At 36.2% G+C, this 24,835-nt stretch overlaps 1 protein-coding gene across 2 annotated transcripts in view; it reads right to left on the reverse strand.

The window, feature by feature from the left end:
* Window positions 1-408: 408 nt before the first annotated feature.
* SEMA3A (semaphorin 3A) overlaps window positions 409-24,835 on the reverse strand; it is a 171,146-nt gene continuing 146,719 nt past the window's right edge. For both annotated transcript variants that reach the window (XM_074903439.1, XM_074903440.1), the window contains 5 exons: window positions 22,448-22,489; window positions 16,572-16,729; window positions 12,380-12,447; window positions 6,269-6,411; window positions 409-4,701 (listed from right to left, as the gene is read on the reverse strand). In XM_074903439.1, the coding sequence (XP_074759540.1) occupies window positions 4,246-4,701; window positions 6,269-6,411; window positions 12,380-12,447; window positions 16,572-16,729; window positions 22,448-22,489 (867 nt within the window). In that variant the 3' untranslated portion in view covers window positions 409-4,245. The remainder of the gene's footprint in view (window positions 4,702-6,268; window positions 6,412-12,379; window positions 12,448-16,571; window positions 16,730-22,447; window positions 22,490-24,835) is intronic.

Raw genomic sequence — 24,835 nt, forward strand, 5'->3', positions numbered from 1 at the left:
GTCTGTGCAAGCCAGATTCCAAAAGGAAGTAGCATAACTGTACTAAGCCATTAGCGTGGCACAGAGTGGATTTTATCAAGTACAGCAACTTCCTAGCATTTGCGTGGCTTCCAGGCTGATTTACAGTTTGGTTCATGGGCAGAGTCAGTGGGGTGTGTATATGTGTGGCTTTATCTGCACAAGCCCATGAGGGTGTGCCAAAAGATAGGCTGAAAATAGGTTTATAGTTTTCATTTCAGGCATTATTGGTTTGTTGTCTTCAAAAATAGCATCCCTTCTGGCCTTGTAAACAGCTCATACACACTGATAGCATTATATTGGCAACAATGCACTCTGTATGGTCAAGAAAGTTACAGGGCACATTTCCACGCGAACAGTCAAGACAGCAAACTCAAAATATTTGGAAGAAATGTTTATTTAACAACTGAATACATGCTAAAAGAAATAATTTACAGCAGCAGTTTCATTACATTTTTTTCTCTCCAGTTTTCTAGATCCCATCTGAATTGAAGTGATAAATACAGAAGTAGAATTATTTACTACCCAGTGAGGAATGCGCTTAAAGAATAAGTGCATAACTTTGTCACCGATATAGGAAATAAACCACTTAATCACCTGTGTGGCAAAATCTTATCTTTTAGTATTATGCTGAACACACCGAAATGGAGTACCTCTAGATAACAGTACTTTACACTGTACCTTCGTATCTAGTCAAAAATATTTACATCTCTTTTGGCTAATGTGTAGGTAGCAAAAACTGAACTATTAAACACATACCATTGATATTCACTAAATAATACATAAAAAGGATCAGTAAATGCGCATTCACATGCATTTAATTTAATTTAATTTTTTTTACATAGTGACTTTATTGGGTCATGAAGATTTAACTCTGTTCTGCAAAGATGCACATTTTCTCAGTTTGATGTTATAGTTTAACATAACCACACAGTTTTTAGGAGCCATTGAACAATTTCCCATCTTCAGTGATCCATGCAAGTGCAAAGTGTAAATGAGTAAGAATAAGATTCAACGCATTTTTTTTTTTCCCTTGTAAATGGATATTTTCAAACAAATCAAAGTAGATCTTTCTGGTTATAAATGAAATCCTTTATTTCTCTCCAGCTTAAACACAACTTTTTACTTACTTTTTCTAAATTCTGTAACTAGAGGTTTAGAGGGTTTTATTGACAATTTACAGAAATACAGTTTTTACCTTTATCTTCAAACCTTATGTTGCTTTAAACAATAATGACACAAATAGGGATATGAATTTTACTGAAACTGCAGGGCATCTTTCTGTACATGAATTCATTAAAGCCTATGTTCTTTGAAAAAAAAAAAAATTTCACGTCAGTAGTAAATGCTCTTTTAACTTGACCATAATATGAACTTGAAAAGCAAAAATTTTGACTGCTGGTTTGATCTTCTGCCCTCTTATTTATATAAGTAAATACAAAAACATAAACAAGACTACTCATGTCAGTGAGGACTGGATTGAAGTTTGCAAGACCTGATTATATAAATTGTTCAATTAAACTGCCAGGCTATGGTAAAAACTTTGCAACTTCTGTAATTTTGTGCCCACAGATCATCTTAATTTTAATCTGTTTCTTCTTCAGGGGTGGTGAAAAAGAGATTGATTTTGGTTTGGCTTTTTGCAGCAAGTTGCTATAGAACCAGTTGCTGTGAGCATGGTAGAGAAAAAAAGTTAGATCGCAATTTCATTAATATGTAAAAAAAGGAAACAAAGTAATTTAGCGCCTGTTGAAATCAATCTGTATTTTTCCCACTGAGTTTTCCGAGGTTCACTTTCAAACTGTTTCCTTTTGTAACAAAGAGGATTCTAATGACTCGATAGTACACAATAGCCCTATATAAAAGGCTATAGTGTTCTGTAATTACAATTAAATAATTCAGCTGACAACAGCGCTCAGAAATTCATCATAAACTGAGCTGAAAAGTTAATACTTCTGTACAGGAAAGCACATAATTGAACCTATGTTTTAATTCATCCCTATTCAGCACATCATGAAACCATGGGAATTTAACAGCATATTAAAATTCACAGAAATCGAACATAAGAGAGACTTAAAGTTCCTTTAAAACTAAATTCCTAAGTGCTTTCCTAAATCATTACAGCCTTTTTCTTGTCTATTCAACAAATTTTCTGCTAAAGAATTAAATGACAAAAAATCTTGCACGTTCATGCCCTGCAAAAAATTCAAAGGGGTCTTAAAGTGACTGCGCTGTTAGTGAAAATCCAGTTGTTATGGAGGCAAGAATACAAGTCTTCATTAATCATAACAGTACTTGAATTAGTGAGTGGCAAGGAGACTGGGATGTATTGTGAGAGAAGTGTCACAGCAGTTGTGTTATACTGTATCTGATAAGGCTGATAGTGTAGTGATTGATAAATTAAATAATCTGGAATGAATAACAACAAAACAGATCAGTCATCAATACAGACACACTTTTATATAAAAGCTCCTTTAGCAAACTAAGGACTTTGTTCTATTAATTTTCCCCACAATGACATTACTTGAAATTCTGTCATTTACGGACTCTACCAAGATAAAATATGGGAGGCTGGAGAAAGATGATCTCAAAAGAACTGGACACCATAGAACTGGGGACCAAAGGCACATCTGTGCTGAGGTGAATAAATCCACTACTTATAACCCTAAACCTACACTTATGGTGCAAGTACATTGTCTGTTTTACCCTGTTGCTCTCCTGTATATAGAATAAGACAGAAGTGCAGGACCAAAATACGTGTTAGTATAACCTAGTCTTAAGCTGAACTTCACCAATTTACTACTGCAGCAGATTTCACCCACAGATAAAACTGTCCCTTAGATCTTAAAACAGAGAGCTGGCTTTGAGGTTACTCTTTATGTGGCCTAGTGCTGGTTCTTTGCATTTGGGTGATCTGGCCCACAGAAAGAATGGAGCACTGAGAATCAGTAGTGTGGACATATTTCTACCACTGAGCTGGGAACAAAACTCCTTAAACTGAATGTGAGCTTTGCTCATGGATATATGACGGTCTATGAGCCACAGTATTTAAATATTAGCATTCACAAATATTTACGAACCAAGAAAGCAGGAGTGTAATTAGTAGAGGGTATTTTAATGCTATTTACTTTTTTTAATTTAAAAAAAATATACAACTGAAAATCAATGCTCTCCTCTTCATTGGTTCAATCTATAGCAAGGTATTATACAAGTTGAATCATTTCAAATATGATACTTAGAAAAAAAAGAATGCAGAAGACTTCCATGCTATACAGCGACTTTCATGTTAAAATAGCTTAGTTTTAAAATTGTTTTGAAGTTACATGTCATATAGATTACTGAGAGGGGAGGAGGTTAACTGTAGTGTGACTAGCTCCCCTGGAAGATTTTCCAAAGAGAAGAGTAAAGCAGCTCATAATTGGAAGTTGTCTTTTTTTCCTCTAAACCAATAATTAGAAAGTACAATATTTCTAAGACAAAAAAAGTCTAATCTATTTTAGAAAAGAGCTAATGTTTGCTGCATATTTTTCATGGTACATTTAAATTATAGTTTTAATAAAATACATCTTTTTAGATCAAAGCTGAAAGAAGTCATCAGTAGTAGGCCAGTGTACTCCATATTTTTTGTTCTTCTAGATGATGGATGGCTTATGTTGTTCATATTTCCACAAACAATCTCATTCAGTATTGTTTTTTCCTCTTCTAGTATATATAAACAGGAGAACTGGTAGACAAAACAAGAACAAAATCCTTGTGTCCAATCACGTGTTTAGACGTTCATCAGCTTAATGAGTTCATGCAGTTTTATACATAAGTCTAGAAATGGTAGTGCTGATGATGAAAGCTGTGTTTTGTGTTTTGTTTTTTTTTTTAAGATGACAGCATGAAATACAGCATTATTTTTTTTTTTTAATATATTCAGGCAAAAGAGAAAGCAAAACTTGCCTGCTGAACACTTGAAGAACTTTTTGAGCAGTAAGCTAGGTCCGGGTGAGTTATCATCCTTGAAACTCTGATCTTTCTGGTCTTAGAATCAGAGCAGAGAGGAAGGAGTTACTACGAAAGTTAGAAATGGATTTTTTTTAAACCTGGTGGAAATTGTTTGAACTTTCCACTCTTGTAAACATCCACATAATGCCATGAAAAAGTTCATGAATATTGCATTTTTTTCCAGTTATCTGTCTATACAAGTTTCTACTTGGATGAGGTTCCTAGAGGTAATGTAGCTCAGACACTCCGTGGTGCCCTCTCAAATTCATGGGTCCTCCTGTTCCTACCTTTTTTATTCTCTTGTAGGTGCTTCCACTTATTTGTATTCACCTGCGCATTGGCAGGCCTTTGCCGGCGTTGTTTGCGGTCTCTTTTCCAAACCTGCTCACAGAACTCATCCATTGTATTGAGATTGGGGTGATTGATTAACTGCATGAAGTCTCTATACCAGATCTTTTGACTGGGGGTCATGCTATTGGTAGCATCCTTGGTCTTGGAGGCATCACCATCTTCTTCTTTATGGAGCAGCTCTTCCAGGTGGTCAGTATCAATTACTTCCAGGGTCACTTTAAGCAAAGTTTGCATGAAGCCATGCTCCACAGCATGACAAAAATAAATACCGGAGTCTCTCCGTTGAAGACTTCGTAGCAATAGGCCCTGTTCTGTTCGGATCATGCGATCATCCACTTTTATCTGTATTGGAAAAAAGTGTTAATTTCAGTAGTTTTCTTCCATGTATGTGCAACATTATTGTCTATCCATACTAGTTCTGTAGTCCTGCTTTCAGATGGTAAAACTTGGCCAAAAATCCCCCAAACCACATGAATGGAAAACACTTTGCCAGTCATCTGTAGTAATGGAAGGCTCAAATACTCTGGAAAAACTACTGGTGTACTGAAAAGAGTTTGGAGGATTAAGCATTTACTCCTTAGTCTCGACTGTTGCTACAAAGGTCTGTATCAACTGTCGGATGGACTTGCTGGTAAGATTATAGAAGATGGAAGGCTATAACCATCAGAGCACACATGGATGCATTTAGCTATATTACTGACATCACATTTACCATTATCTTTCAGTCAAGCCTAGATATATTTGTGGGAAATGTTCTCTGTCTTCCTATTGTTCCTTACTACAAAACCATAGAAGTGGGATCTGCATAAGTGGAGAATTTATGAAGAAATACTAAGGATTAAATCTCAAAATTTTAATATTCAAAAAGCAGCTGTCCAAAGTACTGTATTTTTCTGAATTAATTAATATCTAGAATACAGTTTCATCCTTTGAATGCACATGTTGTTGCAGACAGAAATGGCATAAACCTGTTTACTGCTCTCTCCACCAAGAATCAATTCTAAATAATTTACCCTTTATGCAAACAAAGTAAACAGCAAAAATATCTAAATCTGATAATGTAACTAATTATTTAGTACATGGGTTTTTTTAAAAAATAAATGCTTCAAGGTAGTTTGGGTATATTTACAAATACTTCAATGCAACAAACAAGCTTTTGTTTCCTAGCTTGATCTCCCTCCCTAGCAGAGTAGAGTATCCTCTTAAGATATGTATGACCTAGCTTGATAGTAACATGACTTGAGAACCTGGCTGAGTAATAACATAAGAATGTTGGTGACAAGAGAAGGAGAAAAAATAACGTATCAGCTTAGTGTAATGCAAGCAGGAAAAGCTGGTGTCTTTGCCTCTATGAATATTGCTTTTGATGAAAAACATGTACAAATTTTCATACCCTTGTGTCCACTACAGTTCTCAGTTCTTTCCGTCTCTGTCTTATCTGCAGTAAAGTCTTAGAGCGTGTCGTACATTGGACATGCTCCTGTTAGACTATGTTTCAGTCAAACAGTATAATTACATGAATGCAGATAAATTTTTTTTTCGGTGGCAGTTTTAGTCTTTGTAATTTTTAAGTTCAATATATTCCTTGTATGATGCTTTCGGTGGCACCTAGAAGCATGCTAACTTTTTGTATTTCTGAGATATCTAACAGAAAACCAGTGTGTTTTGCAGGGGGTCTGACTAGGGAGAGGATATGAATGTTTTATGATGTAACAGTCTGTAAAACCTATTAGAGAATTTATGGGATTCTATAGTGATAAGAGTATGGTGAAGAACAACAGAAATTATAAGATTCCAGAGAAATTCTACTAAACTAAAATAGAGATGGACATTATTCTGGGAAGGACTCAGGTTCAACTATATCTTCATAGAGAAGACTAGTTGCATCTCTTTATTTTTTGTACTCTACCTCTTCTTTGCGGTCATCATTTTGCTTCTGGAATTGCCAGTAGACTGCAGCACGCTGAGATTTTGGACTGCACTCAAGAAAAGTGCTGCTATTCTCTACTCCATAGATAATCTTTTCCTCCAGGGTCTGACCACTTGGATTATCTGTAAAGCAAGAAAAAAAAAAAAAAAGAAAGAAACCCAATTAAATTACCAGGAAATAAGAATCTTAATTGTTAAGTGAATTCATATGCTTAGAAACTGGGGTCCCTTAAGGTGTTTAAAGATAAAAACTTTAAAAGAAAATTTCCCTACACCAGTATGCCATTTGGAAAATCTCCATTATCTCTATCTTTGTAAGAATCCCTGGTAGGACTTTTTTTATACTTATTTTTGTATTTTGAGTCCTAGCAGCTGTTAACATCACAGTATGTGAAGTTAATGAATTTTATTGTGAAATTTTGTGTAAACCTCATTATTATTTATCAAGGAAAAAATCTAGGACACAACAAGAATTTTTAATAGCAAACTGTATGCAGTGAGAAAACTCTGGATGTAGTTGCAGAATGTCTGTAATGATGCCTCCTGGGCTCTATGATCATAATACTTTAGAGCAAAGTAATAAAACATGAGGCTATTTAAAAGTAGTATAATATATTTAGATTATATGGCACTGCAGTTTGCTGAAGCTGTTAATGACCAGGAATAATGTTTTTGAGGAAACAATCTTCAATTAATCATTTCCTCTCATACTGATATAATTTATGGAAATGTAATGAGGTTAATAAACCAGTCATTATGGGAGGGGAAAAAGAAAGTTAAATAAATTACTTCCTTTTGTAACAACAATGTTTCAAGATATTCATCAACTTGCTGGAAATATCACATAGCTATAGGACTTATACAGCATTTGATTCTTCTCCAATACCACAGAGGCTGTAAGGCATCGTATTTCAACTCTCCACCTTAGCTCTTTAAAATGCTGCTACAGACTTAAGTGGCAACAGTACACTAATCCTGGAGAGTAGATGGGGAGGAAGGGGCTGGCAAGCTATTTAACACTGTGGATCTCATGGGGTTTCTTGTCTCTTTGCCATATTTGTCGTTCTTTCCATTTTCCACTTCTGATCTTTAGCACTGTAAATCTTTAAAGAACTTCTTTTGATATGTTTTAACAGGAAAATGATGTCTAATTAAAATGCTCTCAGAGAAATCCTTTGTCAAGTTTTATTTGCTTCCACTGTGCCTTTACCATGTTGGCCATGTTGGTTAGCAAACGCTGGCTGTTTGCTAGATGACTGAGCCAAAGGTAAAACTAAAATTGAGCTCCTGGTTTATGTTGATACAGCAATCATATGTCTTTCCATGATGACTTGCCGCCCGGAGAGAGGATGGGAGATGGGGACAGAATAGGGACTGGTGCTTGTCCAGTTCTCAGTAAGGAAACATCAAATGGCCTATTAACACTAAACAAATAGGGAACGTGTTAGCTTCCTTTCCTCTGCCGGATGGTGAATCTTTCCAGCAAGTAAGCGGGGTGCTATATAAACAACCAAGTGAAACTTTTATGACATCTCTCAGAAACCACATCCCTATGAAGTGCAGCATAGGGCCAGGAAAATGCGGAGCAATGGAGGAATTAATTAGAAAGCAAAGCAACAAGAGAAGGGCAAAACAGCTGGAAGAGAATGTGACCAGGAGTACCAGTGGGAAGATCTGAGATGGAGCATGGTTGAATCTGTGTCAGTGAAACAGAGGAACTGGGAGTATGTGAAAAGATTAACTGAATAGAACTAGAGTTATAAGATGAAGATTAGAAATGCAATTGATTAGCTGATAACTCATGGGTCCAGACTGAACATTGTGAATGGCTGACTGACGTCCTGGCTCTTCTGTTTCAAGTTAAGTGCTCTCATTTAGGAACAGAATTCAGACAGCTGAGCGGGCAGTCAAAGATCCTCACTTAGTCAACAAGGGGCAGTTAGATATCTGAACTGGGTTCCACAACAGATAGCACATGTAGGGCTGCAGCGTAAGACAGTCAGAAGGAAATGTCTCCTTTTATAGCCTGGGACACGTACGTTACTGCTCTAGTGATGTGTTTCTGTGAAACAGATTTACAGGCTTCCAGAATAAAGAATGGAAACACAGGGATTTCGCTCTAGGATGCATTCATTCCTTTCTTCCAGGCTCCATGAACTTTGAATCATGGTTGCAAAATGGCCCAACTTCAGTAAGAGCAATCTGATAGTTTGGGTGCTTGTATTGGAAGTAGAGCTATCAAGTCAGTCTCCTAAGCCTAAATGGAATTTGAGCCCTCTTCTCCCACATCCAAAATACCTGATTTAACCAGCAATTAGGTGGCTTGTAGCACCACTTGACTATATTTTCCCTAACACAACATAGTCCAAGTGAATTATACAGGAGCAAAGCACATGTAGCACTGGTCTCATCAGATCCAAGGAGACAAGTCTTTTAGATCCTAAATACCCGTATAAAGGACAAAAATAGATATTTCTTTGGCAAGGATCCTAGGGCCCATGAGCAATAGCTTATTTTTAAGTACATAGAGAAGTATCTGCTGGAAAATGGTATCTAGAGTATCCTTAGAATCATAGAATAGTTTGTGTTGGAAGGGACCTTTAAAGTTCATCTAGTCCAACCCCCCCTGCAATGAGCAGGGACATCTTCAATTAGATAAGGCTGCTCAGAGCCCTGTCCAACCTGACATTGAATGCTTCCAGGGATGGGGCATCTACTACTTCTCTGGGCAACCTGTTCCAGTGTTTCACCACCCTCATTATAAAAAAATTCTTCTTTATATGTGGTCTGAATCTACCCTCTTTTAGTTTAAAACCATTACCACTTGTCCTGTTGCAGCAGGCCCTGATAAAAAGTGTCTCCCCATCTTTCTTATAAGCTCCCTTTAAGTATTGAGAGACTGCATTAAGTTCTCCACAGAGCCTTCTCTTCTCCAGGGTCTCTTCCCCAACACTCAGCCTGTCCTTATAGGAGAGGTGTTCTGTCCCTCTGATCTTTTTTAGATTCTAAGTATTTTTAGTAAATAAGAAGCTAGTTACAAGTTTTCATGGAAGTTACCTTGAAGGCGCGTGCTCTGATGGCATTTCAAACTTCTGAGTGTTTTCTTGGATCAGACCATGGCATTTTAGCATGTTAGAGATCAACACAGAAAGTAGCAGAAGCCCCCTTTAAATTTCCTCACAGCTCCAGACAATATAGTATGGGTGACAGTCATGCAATGAGAGAGGAAGGATTTAAGAGATCTTTCAAATTCCATTTCCATGATTTAAGGGAGCAGAAAGCAGGTCCAGAAATGTCTATAAAGTTCATGTAATATTGTACATGTGGAGTGCAAGAAAGTAAGCAGAGTGATGGAATAATCCACAGGATCAGAATGCAGCTCTGGGACTGAGGGAGAAACTGAAGAGACTAGGAGGAAGAATGAAAGTCTGGGAAGTTCAGAAGAGCAGCTGGAGGAATTAGAAAATTATAGAAGTCATGAAGTTGGTTATGAAATTCAACTCAAAATCCTGCCTGAGAGCTGTAATTCCCAAAATGAACCCAACAGCAGTATCAGTTTACTACCCTGATAAATACATAATTTCTGACATAACCGAAGAAGTATGAAAGGCTAAGTACTTATACCAAGATTGCTTTGTAGATGAATGAATCTCACTATACAGTTAAATTCAGAGTGATTCTTTGAGCTTCCCCTTAGATAAATCACCTAAAAACTGGTGCCTCTTTGTTTACAAGTTCTTCAAAAAAGAACTTGATTGATTTCTTGATAGCATTAATATATTATGCTTAAAAAAATTGTTCTTTAGCTGACACAAAGGTGACCATGCTTTTAGATTTAAGCATTAATGCCCAGCCAAATGCCTGTAGAGCTAAGGATGCGCAGCTCCCTCTAATGTTGTGTAGTTATGCTATTTGTTACACATTTGCACAAAAGGACAACTGAAAGAGCTGCCTAAACCTTATTAAAAGCATTATTGCTTCAGACTGATATCAAAGTAAGCTTCTGCAGTGTCTTTAAAAGTAAGATATACAGTAAGAAATTGTTGTTTCTGCTGGTTCACATGGAGAATCAACTGGCAGTTAGTGCAAAGGAATGTATAGACAAGTAGTAAATGATTGCAGGAGCTTATTTTTGACTGCAGGCAAACCCAAGTCTTCATCTGTTGTCCAGGAAACTACAAGTCATAACTGAGGAAAAACCTGGCATGAGTTGGCATAGGAAGTTTGAGGCCCATGCAGCTGCCTTTACTATGCATGATAATGTGTAAATGACAAGTAAATATAGGATAATTTTATACAAGTCAGAATTAATTCAGAGAAAATTTCACTCAAGAAAGCTAAAGTATTTTGACAGTGTTTCCTTAAAGTCTAGGACCTAAAACTGCATTCCCTCAGTATTTTTTGTAACTTACTGATTATTCTAATCGTGCTGTCTTCATTTCACTATTAAGTAAAATTTACAGTGGTATCTCATCTCATCTCATCTCATACTTGCTCTGCTCATTTTGTCAAAGGTGTATTAAAGCTCCTTGTGATCAGGTATACTATGTAATAGCTTCTTCCTGACCTTGAGTTCTTATGACCGTTGTAATGAAAAAACTGCTCTGCATTGCTCTCTTCTCTTTGGACAGAAGATATCTTTTGGTACAAATCAGTTTACCAAATATGGAAAGATAGCAAAACCAAAGTGTTTTAAAATCCTTTTCTTGTCTATGAAGATAAAGAACAGACCTATAATTGTATAAAGCACAGCAGGCAAGTACAAGACAACGTTAAAAAATTGGACTTGTGGTAGCCCAGATCATCATTTTACTCATAAGTTAAATGTCCTTATAGTAAAAAGATAAAGCTAAGACATGCCTCTGCTGGTAATAAAATCCATGTTTAGTGCCTGGTGAAATTTTCCTACTGGGGAACTGAAATGTCATCTCAACCCCAATATATGGATGTTCTCATCTGCATTTTTTAAACATTACTAGATATCATACAACTGGACATCTGTGAGCTTTCTACTAGCCCACACTAAGTAGCTCAAATCTGAAGTAGTTGTGTGTTCATGGGCTCTCAAAACTTTACAATTGCATGTTGATGCACTTTTCCAAAACATTTTCCCCTCTGAGTAGCTTGGCCTGAGTCTGAATCAAGAAATAAAAAGTTATAGTAATGTTAGCTGTGATTTTCAAATGATTAAAAAGGAAGATAAAGTATTACTGAAATGTAGTGGTGGTGAATTATAGCTGACAAAAGTACAACTTTGGACTATTTATCATTCTTGCTATATACAAGGACTGAAAGGACATGAGGGTTTTGAGGTATTTCCATTTTCAGCCACCCCTTCTTTATTTATCCCAGAAAACTGCCCAGTGGTTTAATTGTTATTATAGATGTACCACAAGCATGAGTAATAATTTTTTCCAGCAGAGGGAAGTATTGCCTAAGTGTTCTCTTCTCTTTTGGCAAAATGGGCATTTTTCATTTTCTGACTGAAGATCTTCTGAAGAGTTTGGCAACAAATTAGTAACTGTGAGATGTTTATCAGCCAAACAATTCAAAAAAGGAAGATTTGATCAATACACTGTGAAAATGAAACAACCAACAACACCCCCCCACCCCCCCTAAAAAAAAGTCAAAGAAAACCCATGCTGAAAGCACATGGGATGGGAATACTGAAGGGAACATCCTGATATTAAGGGCTGCTTGTGTGGCATCTACAACAGACCATTTCATATTTAGCCAAGGTAGTTCATTATGTGCTTGGTTATCATCCTATGTGAACTATATGAAGCTGTTCTGAAGGAGATAGGGCTTTTTTCTGACATAATATGCCTAGCCTGATGTACAGTATTGTCAGGTAAGTGAAGCAGAAAAACTGAAATGCTTGAAACTTGAGGAAAAACAAAAACAAGTCTTCAGTGTCTGATCCAGGCCATTGTGAGCAATCTAAATTGGGATAACGATGTATTATATTAATCTTTCACAGATGTTCAAGACAATTTTACCAACAAAACATTCATGTGCTTCCTACTCTTCCCACACACAGTCTGCAAATTACATACAAATTAGTTGTACTTCAGTGATACCCATAACTCACCATGATGCTGCAGGTCTGAGCAGTGGGTAAGTGGGTCTCCATTTCGGATGTCTTGTCGTCTAGTACGTCTGCAAATACCATATTTGAAAACCGTTAGTGACCTTCTCAGTTGTTAGCATTCACATTTGCCATGACTGAAGAGGAACAAATGGAACGTATATATAATTACATAGGTCATAAGTGCACCTACACAACACTGGGAAGGAAATCATATTGTTACTACCATACTCTATGCATTATCACAATTTGTAGAACCAGACTTTACTGTTACAGGTAAAGGCTTCAGAAACTGGTAAATACAGATGTCTTGCACTGAGCCTATGAAGTTTATTTTAACTGTGTTGGCAATTTTGATCACAGACAAATTCATTACTTGATTCATAGATAGAGGGACTGCTAAGGGATCAAAGTATATACAGTGCAGTTTAACATGGATACACAAACATGAAGAAGCTACAGCTTTTCTGCAAGTAGAGAATACTTTAAGTATCATGGCATCTTTTAGATAAAATGAAATGTTAGGATGAATGTCTTTGAAAGAATGTCCATGTGCTGTATTTTCTACAAAATCTGAACGAAAATACATAGATCATTTCAGCCACTACAGATCTCACCAAAACATTTCTGATAAAACCTTTTCCAAAACTGTTGCAAATAGTTTTGTCTTTAGAATAAACTCAATAAAACTGTTGGATAGGAAGATTTTGAAATGTCATTTATTCCATCCTTTGTAGCTTGAGTCTGGGTTCTAGCTTTTATTACATGTCCATTTAATGTAGTATATTCTTTTCCCAGCTTGATTTCCATTGGCTCATTTGTAAAACATATTGATCTGTGCTAAAAAATGTTGTATTTCACAGAAGAAAGCTTTTTAATACAGTTTTATTTTGCATTTGGTTTTTTTCTGTCTTTGTCTACTCCTATTTTTATGTAAATAGCTGTGACACAAAATTCAACTGAGCCATAGAAAAGCGTTTCATATAAAAAAAGAAAAAAGAACAAGGCAAACAAAGATGTGTTTCAAGTGTGAGCACTTTACTTTAGGAATCAGAGAAAGCCTGAGGGCTTGCAAAATCAGAAGAGAACAAAGAGGATTAGGCTGCTGAACAATGCTGTGATTTCAGATTAAAGCATCCAGCAACGGATATGCAAAAGTCAAGTAGCCTTGTAAAAAGCCCTGTTGGTCACTCCCTTGTGACAACAGCCCGCATTTTTAAGAAGCCATTGTTCTGCAGCACAGAGACCATCTCTCTTCCGTTCACTAGCCCCTTTTGCAGACTCTCACTGACAGCCCAGCATCAGCACACACTAGGAGTTCTCACAGAGGCACCATCAACTGCACAGCTGACTCCCCTTGACTGGAATATTTTAACCATTTGATTTTTTCCACTGAGAACTACTGAAATGTTAAACTGAAATGAGTTGTGTGAAGTTTGACAACAGTTGGTTTCTTTTTTTTTTTTTTAAAAAAAACCAAAAACCCAACCAATTCAGAATGGGCAGTTGTTATATCTTTTTGAATAAAAACTTCTTTAAAATTACCCTAGTGAATTAGCATGCTTTAATAAGAAAGATTCTTCTGTTGATTCAAAAAATGTACTAATCCTAATTTCAGATATCATCTTCATATTACTCATTAGCAATAAGTATAGATACACCAAAACAGAAGAAACTATTAAGTTTTATTACTCCTTCCTAAATTTTGAAATGCAGCTTATTTATAGGATACTATTTGCCGAAAAGAAGTCTGTGGAACGACTCATATTACTGCCAGTGGAATCTGGATGAGATGTTTAGTTAGAATCTCAGGAAAATGTTGCACTTATCACCACTGTATCAACACGATTATTTATGAAATATGAACCAGAACACATCTGCATGGGGTAAAGTTAAGTGGTCACACTACAGGAGCTCTGAACTGTCATTTAGACTTGAAAAATACACAAAGAAAGAAAAGTAAATTAAAATCATGGCTCATAAAAGCTCCTTTTTAAAAAAGAAGAAAAAGAAACAAAACAAAAACCAAGACCCCAAACCAACTATTAGTAAAGCATCTGTGCAATTGCCTCAGGACTCAACTTTCCCAATATTTCTGGAGCCTAAAATTACAAGGAATCATTATTAGGAAAATGTTGACATTTAAACTGTTTCCAGCAATGCTGATTTTGTCATACATGCATTCAAAGCTGGCTTGAGGCAGTGGGTACAGCAAATACCAGGTAAACAGAGAATCCTCTCCCCCAGTAACACAGACCTTTATTCTGCTTGTGCTGCTGCCAGGGGAAAAATGAGGGGAAGTAGAGGGGGACAGAGGCTTTTTCTGAATGCATTGTCAGGATCCCAGCTTCTTAGGAATTTTTCTTTCATAGTGGCCTCAAGAAGAGTAAATTCTTCACCCCAAGGTTTTTCTGTAGCTGTGCAACCCAGTTTAGCCCCAGTAATCCTGCCCCTTAATCCCTGTAAGAAGAGGTCTCAGTCCCTTTACTCCTGATGGCAACAGTGAGCTCAGCCTGCTGTTTAATAAGTTGGAGAGACGGATAAGTAAAAGACAAAGGGCCCTATTTTTTCCATCAGTGTAAGCAGATGAATGACTGGATGATGTGCTCTGTGGGTCTTGAGATGGCCTGAAAGTAGGAATGGGTGCTAGTGAATGCTGAGAAAGGAAGACGTACAGGGATAATGCTTAGTAGGGAGGTAGACGAGCGAATCAGTGATTCCTGACCTTACTGACTCCTTCAAGTCAGAAGCAGTACTCAACCACAGTGACTTCTAACCCTAAAAACTTTCAGATCAAATCAATCTCTTAGACTCTCTTTGAACACCTCAACGTTCCCTCTCCTCTCTTTCCTCCTCTTCCTACAGAGCAACTCCCATGTTCCCACCACTCACGTGAATTTAGCACATGCAGCTGAGAAAATTTGACCAGCTCTTCTTTTGGGATGAGTTCAGTTTCTCCTTTTTAATTATTCTCTAAAGAGTTTCACAAAAAGCTTGTCTCAGATTAACTCGGTTCCCTGGTGCAAAAATAGAACCTCATGTGCTGTAAGCAGCTTTTTGTTTTGTCACCAGTATTTGTTTAGGATACATTGTAATGAAAACCTTGCAATTTTAATCCCCTCCATCTGAAAAGTCTGTTACACAAATGCTACTTCCCACCCTTTACCACATTTCATCTCCTGCAACAACCAGCGACAAGCAATCCAAATGTGGAATTTGGAGTCCTGACATTCTCAGCTAAATATTTGCTACCATTAACTGTATGTATATAAGCCCTTATGTATATAAACCCTTGGATTCCTTGTTTCTTCATTAAGTGCAAGATGTTTGGCATGTTCAATTTAATGTGAGCACTTTTTAATCATTTTAGCCAATTTATCATGGGAATCTCAACACTACACCAGTATCCGTTCTTATTTGCAACTGGTTATCTATTCAGCTATTCCTAATTTCTAGTTCAGTAGCTAAGAGCTGTTCAGTAACTAGCTAATATGCTTTAAGACAAGGAATTTCAGAGATAAAGGCAGGCAAAGAAAATATTATTTTAAATCTTCAGATCAGGCAAGTAGGACTTGTAAATTCTCTATAAAAATTTTATTTTCACTTGCAGAGTCTGTTTTGCCTTAACCTTTGCATTGCAACACCTTTAGCATCAGTGCAGAGTGAGTGTAAAATAGTGGTTCTGATCTGGTAGCACTTAGACACACATCAACACATACAAGTTATACTTTTGAATAATAACAATAATGTCATATATCACTAAAATAACAACTTTCCATTCATGTCCAAACACTTTATAAATATTTCCTTTGAATTAGAATTCATGAAAATGCAGGAAGATTAACTTGGGCAAGTAGTTCTTTCATTTTAATATCAAGCTCCCTCCTCATGTTAGAGAAAAGGACTTTTTTCTTTTTGCTGTTTATTACTGAATATAAAGTTATGAATCCATTTCAGAGACAACTCTTTTATGAATGTTCTCTTAAAACAGCTTTTTACGCCAACCCAAGAGGTAACAGTGTTCACTTTAAACCAAGACTTCACATTGCTTGTAACTCCCACAATTATGTTTTTTTTATAACAGAAAGTTCTCCAGTTAACCATCCCATGATAAATCTCCAAACCCCTCTGGCCATATTGAGACAACTAGTTAAAACAAATAGCAAACCATGGAGAGATCTAAAGCTGCACCTACCTCTTAGCAGTGGGGAAGTAACGTGAGCAAGATGAACCATCCCAGGCACAATAAGGGTCTCTTGCAAGGCAACACTCAGCACATGCTTTCCCATACACATCACAGCGGTGTAAAGGAAGCTGTGAAACTCCAGTAGCTGAGCCAATGTAGAGCTGTTGCTGTTATAAAAGTAAAAAAAAAAAAAAAAAAATCATTACCATTTTTTTGCTAGGAAAGCATTAAAAAAAAAGTTAGATAATAATATGTTAGGACCGTTACAAATACAATAACGGATCATGTTCCTGATGTACACTAAAAGAATGAGAAAAGAATTGTCCTCAGGATAAAAAAAAATCAAAAAGGAAAAACTTTGATTTTTGTTATGTAGCTCTTGGTGGCTTCTCTAAAAAGTAAGAAATATTAAAGTACTCTTCCATTTTTTCTTTTGTATTCAAATTCCTGCACTGGAAAAGCACTACAATCGGTGACAGAACACAATGGAGAACATGCTTTTGAGTTTAAAGAAAAAGAAAACCACTTAAATTTCCTATATATGACATTGATTTGTGTAGGTGTGGGGGGAAACCTAAAGTAAATTATTTCAGACTGATGCTAAGATATTTCGGTTTGGAACTGCTGCCATGCATGCAATTCTTTACATGTCTGATAATTCAGATGCTTCATACTCTTTTCGACATGTCACATATTCTAATTGAAAAATATCTTTAATGAGGGGAGATGGCTTACTTTATTTTGGATAAAAAACAGTCTTGAGTGGAAGATGTAGCTCAAATGCAGACAGAAGCCATGAAGTAAATAAAAAAACGTGCATACAAAATGAACTACAGCTTTGTATGGCATCACAACAGACTATCTTGTCTCTCCCAATTTCCTCTCTGATATCAAATTCATGTGGTCCATTAGGGAAGTTGGTCCCCAGAGGGACGTAAGGAAACTGAACTACTGATCCCACATGAGAGTCCAAACAGAGATATTTCAGCTTAGCACAAATTCAGAAAGAAAACAAGTACGAGTATAGTAAGTAAATATGGTTCCCTCTGAGATGCAAAACTAGGGAAAAACAAAATAAATAGATAAACAAAAATTAAATGGCATAATCCTTCTGTTTTGGAAACACTGACACTTTGGTATCAAAGGCTTAAACTCTGTCACTCAGCACCCACGGTGGACCAATTAATACATTTGTTTTTAATGTCCCACTCCAAGCAGTCCCATCAAGAAAATAAAAAATTCTATTTTTTTTCTTTCTTAGAAAACATAAAGCTAGTGTGAAAAATAAGACTTCAGGAAATGTTATCAAAATTCTTCATCTCCTACACAGGGATACCCCAGAGGTACCCTTTTCCAGGGAATTTGGGGATGGAAAGTGGCTGAGGTCACTTACCTAGCAGAAATGATGAGCACAGGATACCAGGAGACAGCAAAACCAAAAACACTCATAAAAAAGTGTTGTGTTAACTTCTTTCAGAGACAGCAGTTTGGCAGTTTATACAGACATATTAATTGTAACAGAAACATCCCATGCATTTATATAAACACCAGTATTTTGTCAACGAAAATATGACAAGGAAAGCACCCAAAGGAAAATTCACTGGTAAATTGAAAATGAAGCCCTTTCTAAGCAGCTGCTTCCCTCTATTACAGTGCCATTGCTGGGTTGTAAACCCATATTCTCTGGGCAAAAATCTCTGACCACTCAGAGATCTACATAAAACCTTAACTGCATGTACCTCTTCCCAGTTAGTGTGGTATCCCTGAGAAGCAGATGACAGGCAGCAGACATGATAAGCTAATTCTAACTTAAGTCACTTAATCAAGTACCCAGCTTAGGGGTACGTACTGCAGTAAAAAAAGCAGCAATTCAAATCTTAGGTGTCCGAACAATTTCTCACGGGATGCCTTTTCTCTTTACTGATTATGGAGGCAGCATAGGTCAAATGAGAGCTTCAGTTAAGTATTTTAAATGTCCAGATGGTATTGATCCGAGTCCTATGTAATTGGGGCATTAATATCTATATCAGCATGTAGCAACGTGTGGTGCAACTAATATAAAAATCAACGCAGAGAACGCACATGGGAAAATAAGGAAGAATGGTGTAATGCTTTTCTGTGTACCTCTGTAACCAATTTCATTTTTGTCAAAAACCCCTCCCTGATTTCTAATAAGTGTATTTAGAATTAAAGAATGACCAGAAACACATTAAAATAAAAAAAAAAAAAAAAAAAAAAAAAAAAAGTGAGACCAAAATAGGGTTACTTAAAGACTCTATTCCTTGTAGATAAGTTCATAAAGTTCAGCCAGTGAGCTCTAGCATGTGTTTCAGGTGCTGCACAGCCTGAAGGCTGCTGCCCTGTTTGCTGCTCTTCTGATTATGGTTTTAGACTCCAGCTGGTGATCATTATTCTGGACACTAATAATATATAAATCCAGGCAGTATGAAATTCAGAAAATAATAACAGAATGATTTGCATCAATGGTCTGACCTTACTTTGCCATACACATTCAAACTGCCTTTTGGGCAAAGAGTCTCTCCCAAGAGTTTGTTAATTTAATAAATCAGCTGATTATCAGATCAAACCAGGGGGGGTGTGAGGGGGAAGGTTGTCCTGTAAAAATTCTTGCTGAAGTATCAGAACTCCAGAAAAGCTGAGGACACTAATGTTTTAAGCAATGCAGTGGTTTCTGTTTGCCCCATGGTGATGCACAAAATGCAGTCTTTCCTTGGAAGCCAGACAAAGAGATAACTGAGGATTTTCATTTGAAATTAAAAAAAAAAAAAAAGAAAAAAATGTGATACTTAAAAATAACTTAGGCAGAATTTCAGAAGGGACTTTAGGGAGCATGATGTTCAAATTCCTTTTAATTTTATGTCTTGAAAAGTAACTGATGCAGAACAGTTCAGGGGGCTGCTTAAGTGACATCTGTTTTGAGCTGGTCTTTTCTATATTCTCACTATGGACAGAAATGGCAATCTCTGAATAAAATTCACCACTCTGTGAAAAATACTATAAAAGTAATCACTAAGGTCTTTCTGAAGGTCTCTGTCTTGACTTTGATTGAGAATCTTATGGAGGAGAAACAAAAGCTCTTCGTAGCAGTTCACCAGACAAGGAGCTGGCCTGTATCAGCCAAGGATCTCCTTGGTTTTGTCCCATCTTACCAGAAATCCAGCGGCTTTTTGAAACAGGGGATCATAAATCTGACCCTGAGAAAAAGTTGAGAGCTTGCTCCACAAAAAGTCACCTTTGATTGAATGCCAGGCCTGACTTTTTGGCCTACTTCTACATTGTTTTAAAAAATCATGAAGCCTCACTTGACAGACTCGGGGACGGTTGGTAGCCAGGGGCTCCCTGCAAGCCTCCTCCCACCGAATTGTTAATTTATGCAGCTGTAGGGTGCTACAATGGCTCTAGGATGCTGTCCTCTGAAGTTTTGTGTCTATTGCTAACAGTTCATAAGTTCATATAAGAAAGGTTACACCAACCTAGGACTCCCAAATTAGGAGGAACATGTAGCTTTAGTGAGAAAATATAATTCCTGTGAGTTAAAACAGAGCTGAGAAAGACTGTATCAAGGCTTAGTCTTACATATAAAGGTTTAATTTTCTTGCTCAAAGTCACTGTTGCTCAAGGGCCAAATTCATACTCATAGAAAGAGGCATGGAAGCCTTAGAGTTTTATATATTTTAAAATTATATATATATATATAATTCTATAAATTCTGCTCCTGAAGAATTTGTGGATTTTGGTCTTTAGGAAGAAGAGTCACGTGTAACAACGTATAGTCACGATGGCAAAACAGGTAGCTTTGAACAATCAGTGTAGTAAAATATTCAAAACCAAGGAGAAACTCCCCATACCATGTTTTTATGATTGGGTGGAAGAATTGTTGGTGAAAAAATAAAATGAAGTGATTGCTTTAAAGTTATTCAAGAGGACATGTTGGTTTTACTGTTTACATTTCATGATTCTGCTTTCTACAATGCATAGAATTATCGTTCTGTTTATATGAAAAATGCCCTGCTTATCAGAACACAATGAGTAAAGTGTTTGAGTTATAAAACCACAGTATTTTAAAATCATAAATGTAAAATGGAAACATGTTGCCATATACTTATTTGATATAGAGATAGAGTGCCAAAAGCTTGTCTACTGTATCATGATTCTGTCATTTTTAGCCTGAGGCTGGTTGATTTTTCATGAGCTTAACTCTGCCGGAATAACTTGTGTTTTATGCTCTTTTTTAGTTTTAAACAATTTTAGCAGTGTAAATTTGTTTTTAAAAGAGTCAGGGAAAATTGTAATCTTTCTTGAATAACTAAAGATGCTTCAAAGAAGAGATTGTATGAAGATGCATGGTCCATTATCAAATCTGATTGGCTGTTTTAAGGGAATGTACTTATAAAAATAACCCAAAGCAGAGCATTTTGGTATGATGTGAACATACACACAATTTTACAGGTTCGTTTTTAAATATCCCAGTGTTCAATAGTACACTTTTTTTGTCCTACCATTTCTGATGGTTTAGGTGGTAAACTATGTTAGAAGTGTCCCCAAACAAAATGTTTTCTGTCAAATACATGGAAGTTTTCAGACAACTTTCTTAAATACAGTGAATTCTGAGTTAAATATGCAGCTTTTCAAACATAGTATTGGGCTCTGATCATTACAGAATGAATTTAGCTCTGTTTAATTAATGAATTGTTCAATAATGTATAGAGTAAGGTAGATGAATTAACTAAATCTTATTTATAACACATACAATTTTTCAGACACCCAGTCCTGGAAGTACTACCAAATCCCCTCTTTACTGACAATGACATTAATGGAAAAATTAATGAGTGTGAACAAGTTGCTTGTATTTACCAGATTAAGCTCCAAATCAACATGAATATGAAAAAGAAAAAAAAGTTTTATTATGTTAATTATGTTAAATTTGACACCAAATTTTATGTCCCAGACTTCTGAGACAGGAAGTGGCAGTGGCTGGGATCCATCTACCTAATTCAAGGCAGAACTGGAAGATAGGGACCTAATACCCACTTCACTCCTTGACTGCAAACCAATATTCTTTGCACAACTACATCATTCATCTGCTACTTCCTAAAGAAGCCTAATAACAATTGCTTGTATCTGCTCAGAAATGCAGGAATCACCTTGTAAATCAAACAAAACTTTACCTCCATCCATCAACAAGTCCAGTTAATTTTAGTTATGGTGTGGTCTACAATGAAGACTATAATACATATCTTTTCTTCAAACAGTTATTAGTGCACTCAACAGAAAGTAGGAAATATTAATTCTGGAGTCAGGAACTCATATCCTAACCATGTGACTGAACCAGAAGGCCATGGAAAATTTGGACTAAACCATATCTACCTTCTTTCTGAAAGCTAAATGGTGCACATCCAGGAATGTAATGGACATTGGACAGACAGACAAGAGGATGTCTCATTTCCAGACTTTGCTTCCACTATCTCAGGATGTCTCATTTCTAGTCTTTGCTTTCGCTGTCTGCATTTTTTACTAGACTATTCCCACAGAGACTAAAACTAGTCCTGTTAAAGCAAGAGACCAAGTCTGGACACTCCTTTTGAACAGTTTCTCTGTCATAAGAACATTTTTTTTTCCTTCGGAGCCTCTAGACAGTTGGTTAGTTTGTATTTAATTTTCACCTTACCAGTAAGTAACACATACTAGACTTTTCCTTTCTCCTTTGCATGTCACATTTTCCTAAGAAACTACTGATGTTTATGTAAAGGCCTGGGATGCTGCTGCTGTAATTAATATGTCTCTACTGACTGCCAAGTTACTGTCTCCAAAAGACAGAGACCAATAAATATTTAAAAGTGATTTAAAGTTTGTGCACATAGTACCTGTTTTGTGGAAATCTTCATTGCTGAAATAACAGTGGGTTCCTAGGGGAAAAAAGAGTGAAAATATAAAATAATCTCTATAAAAATAAAAATTCTGCTAGAATGCTATTTGCCCAACCTAGAAACCCTGAAGTTAAACTAGACACTCCTTAGAAATAGTGCTTCTTGTTGTCTTGCAATGGAATAGTTTCTAGTTGTAAGTGAATCAGAATGTGTGTACATATCTGAGTGTGTCTTTGATTCCTATGTTGATTGTAGATATATAATTTTCCATTATTATTATCATTGTGATTAACTTGTAACTAGTTTCACATCTTGAAATTAATTTCTACAATTAATATTAAAACTACATTTAAAGAACCTCCCAGGTAATATGAAAATACTAACAGTGGTATCAAAATACATAGATACTATATATTAAAGGTGTTAACGCTGAAATAAGCAACATGTTTTGACCATACCAAGGTGAAAAAAACATTCCTGAAACATTTGAGTCATAAGAACAAGTCTTAGTCCCAAGTATAATCTTGTTAACTGCACCACACTATTCACATACAAAGAAGTTACTCATATTTGCACAACACAGAACTAAAACTGGCAAAAGGGTTTTTACACCCTGGAATACTCATTATTTAATTAACCAAATAAGTCACTAGGAGAATTATTGTTCTCCGCTCCTAATTATCTGTAGCAAGCAGATGTCAAACCAGTATCTACTTTGTTATATGAGAGACTGTAGGAAATATTTAACAGAATAAGTATGTTTAGATCTGATTAAAAGACTGTTATACCTTTAGGCCCAGCTGCTTGAATGGTTTTTAATCCTGAGAGTAAAAGTGGCATAATTTGGTTACAAAGTGTCCAAGTCAATTGTCTATGAACTTTATTCCATCTAAAACCATACTCTTGGTTATATATATTAATAAAGTCCTTATTAAGGTTTTACACTTGCGTAGCTGTCAACTTTCTTATCCTGAGAGAATTTGATACAGGTCAGTGGATGTTAAGCATGTGGACTTGCCTTTACAAATGGGTTAATAGACCTTATATTAGAAAGCATTAATTAAGCATAACAGTTAAATGAAAATTGAACTCATTAGTTTGTTTGCTCAGCTGTTCAGAGAAATATTGCACAAATGTGTTTAAAAGAGGAATTCGTTATCAATGTAATAGATATGGAAAATTTTCAGTTTCATGGAATTATAACCGAAAAGTGTTCTGTTCAACATGTTGCAGTTTAAACATCAAAATACATTGTTTATGATGTCCATAGAGTCTTTATTAACTAAAGAAACTTACATTTGGTTAAGGTACTTTTAAAATCCCTATTGAAAGATCCATATCTTATGCATACAAATTCTGCTTATTCCACTGAAGTACATTAAGACCCTTTTGAAGGCTTAAATACATGCTAAAGGAGATAAATGAGCTTTCAAGTAAATCCGAAGACCAAAATCCTTTTGTGTAATGAATAAATACATATGTAAAGTAAAATACCAGATGTGAATTTGCCATTAACCATTCTACTTCTGTAAAGCCTTTCTGAAATAAAACTTTCATTCCATTTATTTTCATTCTTTCACTTTTATATTTCTCTGATCTCCTTCAGCTTGGCACTTCTGCTTGATTTAGGGAAGAGACTCATACATTATCAACAATTGCCAAATTACCCTGCATTAATGTAATGACTTTTGCATGTACAGAAAAGAAAAAAAGCTGGGAGCCACAAATTACTTGTCTCATTTTCTCCTCATAGTTTCTACTTTATTTTTCTGCTAAAACAAAGAATGACAAAACCCCACATTTCTGCTCTCAAAAAAATCCTATGGATTGCAGAAACAGATACCCATTTTTCAGTGGTATCTTGCACTCAAAACAGTGGTTTCTGTGCAAGACTGCCGTCAAGAAAAAAATAGAAATATAAAAAATAATAGCAACATGATATACAAGCTCTGCTTAGATATGATGTGTCTGTTCAGAAACCAAGGATAAAGGGATGGCAAGTGACTATGATGAGGGGTGGCTGGGCCCCTGTGGCAGGTTTTGAGCACAGCCCTTGTCAGCACATCTGGGGCAAGACCATGTGATGCCCATGGGGCTCACCAAGTACACAAGCATCATCTTCACACTGTCAGATTAACCTCAGCTCCCAGCTAGGTATCAACCCCCCCCAAAAGCCTGGAGCCTGTGAACTGGTGCCATAAAACAGCACTGACAAAAAGAATAACGTGAGGAATGTAAATGATTCGTTGTTGTGTACAAAACACAAGACATCCCTGGGTTCTGTCTGGAAAGTGTTTGAAAGGTTTACTCAGCCTCAACTTGCAGGAGTGCCTATGGGATGCCTTATTTTTTAGGTGACTTAGATAGGAAAAATGGAAGAGATCG

The sequence above is a fragment of the Athene noctua genome, chromosome 3, assembly GCF_965140245.1.
Source record: "Athene noctua chromosome 3, bAthNoc1.hap1.1, whole genome shotgun sequence".
In the NCBI taxonomy this organism is placed as follows: Eukaryota; Metazoa; Chordata; class Aves; order Strigiformes; family Strigidae; genus Athene; species Athene noctua.